Below are 8,412 nucleotides of genomic sequence, written 5' to 3' on the forward strand. Positions count from 1 at the left end.
GTGGTCACCTTTGGTCTGTTCGAGTTAGTCAATATAAAGTTACATATTTTGTATGTTTAAGGGTTAAAAGGCTAAGGTAAATTTTAATTCTGCATTTAATTAACAATGCTACATAACTCGACATTTTGACATTCATAACAATATATATATATAAACATTTCTAAATTAACATTATTTCACAAAATGGTAAACCATATGGTTCCTGACTATCTTTGTGATGTTGCTCCAGAGAATGTCTCTGATAACAGTAACTAAAGTGTTAGGAATAATGACAATGACCAGACACAAATCTACCTATTATGCAAAACCGTTTTTATCCGACACAATTTAACTATGGAATGAACCACCTATAATTGCAAAAAATGCTTCCTCTGTAGGACAGTTTTAAGCAAACCCATCAGTAGAATACGTTATCAGCAGAACAGTGTTGGCTCAGTGGGTAATTGACTGACAACTGAACTGAGCTCAGCAACCCAAGTGCAACACCTAAACTGGATTACATCGGGTGCTGGTTCGATTCCCGGATGGGACTCATCCCCCCAAAGAAAATCACACGAGTTGCCAACGATGTTACGGGACTAGTTCTGTTCGTTGGATGTATGGTGCCCCATTTGTAGCATTCCCATGGTCCGCTGTTCGTGTATTAATTTGTGCATTTCTGTGTGTTTTTTTTAAATACTGCGTCTCCAACATGTGAACTCAGCATTTTGTCTGCGTCCGGTGCTTGTGTAACGTCTAAACACGCACATCATGTGTTTTCTGTCAACAGTAACGTTTTGAAATCACCCGAGCCTAAACAGTAATCTCCAGGCAAAACCATCTCTCTCTCTGATTTTTTATTTGTTTCGTTGAGTTGGGAGTATCCGTCTTCCAAAAAATATTTTTTTAGATACCAAATTTTTCTTTTGTACGTTAGTATATACAGACCACGCCTGTTGTGTAGTTTTTGGATTCTCTGAGTGAAAATATCCATTAACCCATTAGTTTAGAGCAGGATTATGATGAGAGACGACAATAATAGTTATTGGGAGATCTGGGGCTTTGTAGTGTTTTGTCAGAGCCGTCGTAGCGAAGACCCAAGAGAACAAGTCCCCGTTAACAGCAATTCCCTTGAGGGTAGATATCCATACAGATTTTGAATAGGACGTCCCAACACTGAAGTAGATACTAATGCCGTGTACACATACCTGCAGTTGGCGGCAACATTTCACCTGATAGTACCGTTCAACTATGTACAATGTTGCTGATATATAGCGACATTATGTGTACAGATTCCCTACACTGTTTATATATCAACCAGTGAGTCAACGCTGTGGAACTCCCAACGACGACTGTCTGGTGTAATTACCACAAGTTGATTACTGATGTGAAATAGCCGTATTTAAAATCAGTATTATACCTGAACAATTACAGTGTATGCGATTATTATAGGAGTGTGAAACGTGATAATGCAGATTGAATTTATACCCAATGAATATATACCCATTAGGCACGACACGCACCGTAAGACCTTGGTGAATAAACCAACTGTAATTACAGTCACACAATTAAAAATGTGTAATTTGTCTCCTCTTGACTACAATATACAATCGGATATTATGACGTGTTAGTACAATCATTTAATGGAGTACATATGCATGTATATCAAGAACAGTTATGCTGTTAAAGGACAAAACATTATTACTAACGATAACCACCAAAGTACACAATCTCACAGAATAGTTAAAGTACCAGTGAATAGAACACACCCGACACACTTTAATGCATTACGAGAGCCGAGAGCCGTAGTTAACGCAATATGCACATTACGTACACAGCATAATGTCAATCAGTATTAAAAGTAACTCAGTAAAGAGTAATACAGAATATCTGAGAGATACATGAAAAGATGGCACGGTGTTTGTTAGGCAGCAACCCCATGATTTGTGAGTATTACAAACCTTATGCAGCATTTATTAATCGCGAGTTAGGGGAATTGGCTCGCTTGTCAAGAGGTATGACTATACCAACCCACACACAACACAACACCTGGGTAAAACAAACATGGAGTTTATTGCAGTCACAGGGTGATTTTTACATTACCATTCGACAATAGTATGGGTTACAATTATAGATATCAATCAGTTTTCAAAGTCAACAAAACAGTCATTACACAGCACAGTATTTGCACGTAATGCAATAGTTAGGTTACCCGACACACTCTATACCATCTGCAATAGCCACTAAACAACATAGAGTTAATCATTATCAAATAAACAATCATAAACTGTTATAAAACTCTATATAATCTACACATCACCCTAGTGAGTGTACATACAATATGCATTCTACTACAGTCACTAAACAACACAATAGTAAAGCAAAAAAAAAACCAACAAAAAAAAAAGACATAGAGTTAATCATTATTAAATAAACAATCATAAACTGTTGTCCAAGAGCTGTCTGTCGTGGTCGCTCTCGGGTGGTAGTTCAGGATGGTGGACAAGAGACAGGGAGGACAGACAAGAGTCGGTGTTAGAGATAAAGACAGCAGCCATGGTTTATTATTGTTGGGTTGAATGACATTCGAAATGGTATACACAGTGGTAAACATGTGACAAAACCCACATCGGGACTGAGTGGCCAATGATCCCGATGTGGAGACCCGCCCTCTCACTCACACACATACGTCGACCCATCGAGTCGTATACAAACAAACCACCAATGCAACTGGTAGCCAATGCAACTGGTAGCCAATTATGTTAAACAATAGGCGGCCAGTGTGAGTTTAGCGATTTAATCCCCCGTGGTTGGGGGATCGTATAAAAAATAAACCAACTACGATATCGGTTGATGGGCATTTCATTATTAGCAATAAGTAAATGTACAAATGTGGAATTCAAAAGGACATTATTGAAGTTTAACAACGTGTGAGGCAGCGTCAGCGTATTGTAGGACATCAATATCTCCCCTCCGTAGCCTGTCTTTCAAGTCGTCTCTGGACGTCCTGGTATTTCTTCTTCTTTGGAGGGAGGCGTTGACCAGCGGCATATTGGACCAGCAGGATCTCATTCTTTTTTTGTTCTCCTATCAGGAATCGGACGAATTCAAATATATTTGGATGTGCCTTGGCAATAATCTTTTTAAGGCGACCATGCCACCCCTCCAGATGGTTATTGGTGCGGGGCCCTTCGGTGTCGTGGCTGTTCCATACTGGTGGTGCCTGGTCTCCTTCAATCCACTGGGTGGTGACGTAATCGGCTAATTGCTCACACCTTCGGTCTTGGGGCATAACTGCTAGTGTCTGCAGCCATACATCGTCGATCTAACAAATAAAATACATATTAATTATTTACATATTAATTCGCATTAGGCACGAGTTTACGTAAGAAAATTCTTGTAAAACGTTTCACGTACTAGTAAACCTAAACGTTGAAAATAAATGAATATTGAAAAGTATGCTTACATCGGCTAATGGAACCAAAGGCAGCACTGCACAATGTCGAACGAATCGGACAGGACTGTGGCTGTAATCTACCTGGAGACCGAACTGTTGGGCTTTCCTCCACACACACACACACTGCGTGAAATGAAAGAAACAGCCTTTCCCTGTATAGCCAGGGAAGACAGACATCACTGCATTCTTGGATGCTACCTCAAAGTCCATCTGAAAGAAAAAGAAGTGAAACACATTACACAACACGTTACACACAAGTAGACATGAACTTTAGTAGGTATTTTTCAGCATTATGTTAATATCAGTAATATTAATCAATAATAGTAAACTCACCTGATTCTGGTTTGGGAGCAGCTGAAAACCATGTTCTGTAAGGTACTCATCAACCTTAAGGCAGTGGGCATATTTGCTGTTAAGCTTCACTCTTCATCATTGCACAAACTATTAATCTGTATTCATATGTCAAAAGTACGGTGTTTATATACACCCTCGATATCTATTATTATAATCTTACTGCTGCTCTGTTGTGGAGATGTTCACCCAAATCCCGGTCCTCGTAATCTGAGAATTATCCATTTAAACGTGCGGTCTCTCAAAGGAAAGATTGATATTATTCACGCTGAGTTCAACTCTAATGATGTTATCTGTTTCACAGAAACATGGCTAACAGAAAATATTCCAAATTGTGATATAGCTATCCCAGGATATCATTTACCGTTTCGTAAAGATAGAGCAAGTCGCGGGGGCGGTGTAGCGGTGTATGTAAAAGAAAATCTGTGCGTAAAATCCATGGGTACGTTAGATGTGAAGGATCTTGAGGCGATATGGGTCCAAATCAAATGCAAAACTGGAACGTATCTCATCGGAACATTTTATCGCACCGATCAGAGTGAATATTATTGGAACTTAATTCAACAATCCATTAGTATGGCAGTCGATTTGAACCTCTTTACTGTTATAGCTGGCGATTTCAACATCGATTTATTAAATACTAATAAAACTAAGATTGAAATGTTACAACAAACGTTCGGCCTCAAACAAATTATCAACGAAGCCACAAGGTATACCCCACATTCTAGAACTTTAATTGATTTGATTTTTGTTTCTAGTGTCCACAACGTTCTAAGTGCGGGGGTCCTGGAACCCGTGTGCAGCGATCACTGCCTGATATATCTTGAATTGTGTGACAAACTTAGCCCAAAACAACTTATAACTTTAAGAGGAGAATCTACGGCTATAAGTCAGCAGACATTGATGGTATCAACATAAGTTTAGAAGATATAAGTTCTGAGCTATTGTCTACAGGAAATATAAATGTAGCAACGGAATTGTTAACAGAAAAACTTTTATCGATCCAATATACCAAACAAAACAGTAACTATCAGACCCAAGGATCCTCTGTGGATGAACAACTAAATACGTTATCTCATGCGCAAATGTAATCGTATGCACAAGATCGCTAAATCTCGTAATAGGCCGTCGGATTGGGCAAACTTTAGATCTATGAGAAATAAGGTAACATCATTATTACGTACAGCCAAAAAAGAACATTTTAAGAAAATCGATAACCAACTAAACAGTCAACAAGGTACCAAAATGTGGTGGCGACTTGTTAAACATTATATGAAAACAACCAACTCTTCCTACACTTTCCCACCAATTATGTCTCAGGATTTAATGTATTAAAACCCTAATGACATCGCAAATGTACTAAATAATTATTTTGCAGATCAATCAAGAATTGCAAATCCAAATCTGCAGCTACCAACAATGAGCTCCGAATATAGCTTACACTCTTTGTCAAATATTGATATCAGCCCAGGAGAGGTAAAAGATATTATTCTATCTGTTGATATAACAAAAGCTACTGGTCCAGATGGAATAGGCAACAGACTACTTAAACTCGTAGGCGCTAAGATATCTCCATTATTGTCACAACTATTTAACTTGTCTCTTCAAACTTCCAGGTATCCTTCACTCTGGAAAGAAGCTCTAGTCACACCTCTTCATAAAAAAAGGAAGTAAAAACGAATGTTCTAACTACCGTCCTATTGCTTTAACAAGTTGTTTAGCCAAAATTTTCGAAAAATGTGTTTTTTGAACATGTATTTAATTACTTAAGAAATAATGGAATATTATCTATTCTTCAATCTGGCTTCATGCCAGGCGACTCAACTACTAATCAGTTAACTTATTTATATGATTTTATTGCCAAAGGACTTGATCAAGGAAAAGAAATCCGAGCAGTATTTTGCGATATTAGCAAAGCGTTTGATAAGGTTTGGCATGAAGGTATCATTTTTAAGCTGAACAATTAATGGTTCCCTCTTAAGATGATTTGAAAGTTATCTAGAAAATCGAACCCAAAAGGTTGTTATAAACGGATATAAATCCGATAGCAAACCCGTTTCAGCTGGCGTACCTCAAGGATCTGTTCTTGGACCTTTACTTTTTATAATTTATATAAATGATATTGTTGAAGGAATTGATTGTAATGTACGCTTATTCGCGGACGACACGTCAATTTATGTAATAGTCGATGACCACACGATAGCAGCGGACGATCTAAATAGTGATCTTAACAGAATATCTAACTGGGCCAATACATGGCAAGTAAATTTTAATCCAAATAAAACGGAAACCGTACTCTTCACTCGTAAACTTAATACTAGTCCTAAGCCTACCCTATACATGAATGACACGCCCGTTCAAGAAGTGAAAAATCATAAGCATCTCGGACTAACATTTCAGGACGATTGCTCGGGGAGTACTTATATCAATGAAATTGTTAAGAAAGTAAGTCCGATGATAAATTGCCTGAGAAGCTTCAAATATCGTTTAAATAGGAAAACTTTAGAGCTGATGTACAAATCTTTCATTTTACCTAAAATCGAATATTGTAGTCATATCTGGGATAACTGCACTCTAGAAGAGTTACTTTGTCTCGAAAATCTCCACCTTGACGCTCTGCGCACAATATGTGGCGCAGTCCGTGGAACGAGCCACCAACAATTATACAATGAAACTAATATAAAGTCACTTAAAGACAGAAGAAAGAACGCTAAATTGGTACTATTCTACAAAATGTATAACAACATGGTTCCTGACTACTTAAGCAACCTTATCCCACCCGCTGTCTCAGAAAATAGCAATTACAACCTTAGAAACAGTAAGCGATTAAATACTTTAATGTGCAGAACGCAACTGTATTCGCGCTCCTTTCTCCCAGATACAGTTAGAGTTTGGAACACTCTGAGCGTAAAACTTGCAAACTCTCCTTCGCTGGGAGAGTTCAAAAGAAATCTCCAGCACTCCAGCTCACACATCTATGATGTATACTACGGAAATCGATTCTGTCAAATAATACATTGTCGCCTCAAGCTCGGGATCAGTGACCTAAACGCAGATAGAGTAAATAGACATATCTCTGATAACGCCCAATGCAGTTGCGTCTACCATAACGAAGATGTCCTTCATTACTTATTTTGCTGTAAAAAATACGAATTAATCAGAAGTCAAATGTATTTCTATAACAACGGCTTTTCCCTACACGCAGTTTTGAATGGAAGCCAATCAGAAAGTGGCCACACAAATCAGAAAATTCTAGAATCATTACATAACTTTATTACTCTGAGTAAAACATTTGATAAATTTGAATAAGGCATCGTAAATTGAAATCAAAGTTAAAACGAAGCTTAACAAATGTCAGTCATTATGGTCTTGATGGTGTTTATTATTACGGTTGCATGCAATTCAGCATTGTTCCAGCTGTTGTGTATATAACTGTCACAATGTATTGGAGCAGTATTTATATAAGCTGTTGCTTGTTTACCAATCCAAATTCAGTTTTCTGAATAAAAATATGTTTAAACCATCAACCTTAAATACAGATGTGGTCTTATTTTACTTCATGATGTCATACAGAACAGGTTTGGTTGCTTTTTCTGGATACGATATTGCTTTGTTTTGCAACCATTCTATCATGTCCTCCTTCTTACTGTTAGATGTTGGGGCCTTTGTATTACGTACTTGAACGCCATGATACGGATCGTTATCCATGACAATCAGACTTTTGGGAGGCAGTACTGCTACCAATTGAATTTGTACCCACCCACTCTAAGAAAACCATCCCGTTCATTTCGGTATGACAGTCTCGGTTGTCTTTAGATTTTGCCTTGAAGACTAGAGAGCAGCCAGGTAGGAATCCCCGACTCTTGCAACCAGCATGGAGCAGAATCAGTCGCTCTCCCTTGCCAAGTGGTAATTTTCTGGCACAGCGACTCTGAAGAGGAGCTAGCGAACCATTGTGTCCCTGTGGTGTGGGAAGCATTTACCCATGTTACGTACAAATATACAGGCTCGTAACTCTCTGTACGTTTCTTTCGAATTGTGCGTTAGTACTTTTTTCTTAGTCGAACAATATCAGACCTCTCGCACAGTGCTCGTCTATTTTCTGAGCCTATTTTGTAACGGTAGCCAAATTTGTTAAGCAACTTCCATAACTGATATGTTGAAATGACCAAAGAATTATTTGTCTCCATATGCTTTATCAGAATAGGCAGAGAGACAAAGGTATTTTGTTTATAAAGAGACTTAATGGCGTTTCTAACCAGCTCTTGTTGAAATGAATCGACTCTCTCACATCGTGTGGGTTTTGAGACGGTCCCCTCAGTTGTGTCCGTGCAGGTTGAATCGGTACAGTTTTTCAAGATAGTTTTTAACTTCCCTTCCGTCATCCCAACAGCACGTGCAGTTCGTAAACGATACTTAGTCAAAGCATATTGAGGCCTACCCCTTTCACCTTCGTTTTATGAAAAAAAAAGTTAAATACTTTGCAAATAACTGACTTAGCGTCGTGTGATAATCTCATTGTTTCAGGTACTACAATCACGAATGTCTGGTTTGCCGAGCAAATCACACGTGTCAATTTCACACGTGCACCTTGCCCACCTGGCTGTTCTACCAGCAAGAGGCCC

General features: G+C 38.4%; 1 protein-coding gene across 1 annotated transcript; it reads right to left on the bottom strand.

Moving 5' to 3' along the window:
• Positions 1-2,938: 2,938 nt before the first annotated feature.
• On the bottom strand, positions 2,939-7,476 carry LOC137259528 (uncharacterized). Its single transcript, XM_067797163.1, has 4 exons — positions 7,466-7,476; positions 3,770-3,860; positions 3,518-3,646; positions 2,939-3,304 (listed from the first exon to the last, which is right to left on the bottom strand). The coding sequence occupies exons 1-4, from the start codon at positions 7,474-7,476 to the stop codon at positions 2,939-2,941; spliced, it is 597 nt and encodes a 198-aa protein (XP_067653264.1).
• Between the last annotated feature and the right edge of the window lie 936 nt (positions 7,477-8,412).

The sequence above is a fragment of the Haliotis asinina genome, chromosome 13 (assembly GCF_037392515.1).
Source record: "Haliotis asinina isolate JCU_RB_2024 chromosome 13, JCU_Hal_asi_v2, whole genome shotgun sequence".
In the NCBI taxonomy this organism is placed as follows: Eukaryota; Metazoa; Mollusca; class Gastropoda; order Lepetellida; family Haliotidae; genus Haliotis; species Haliotis asinina.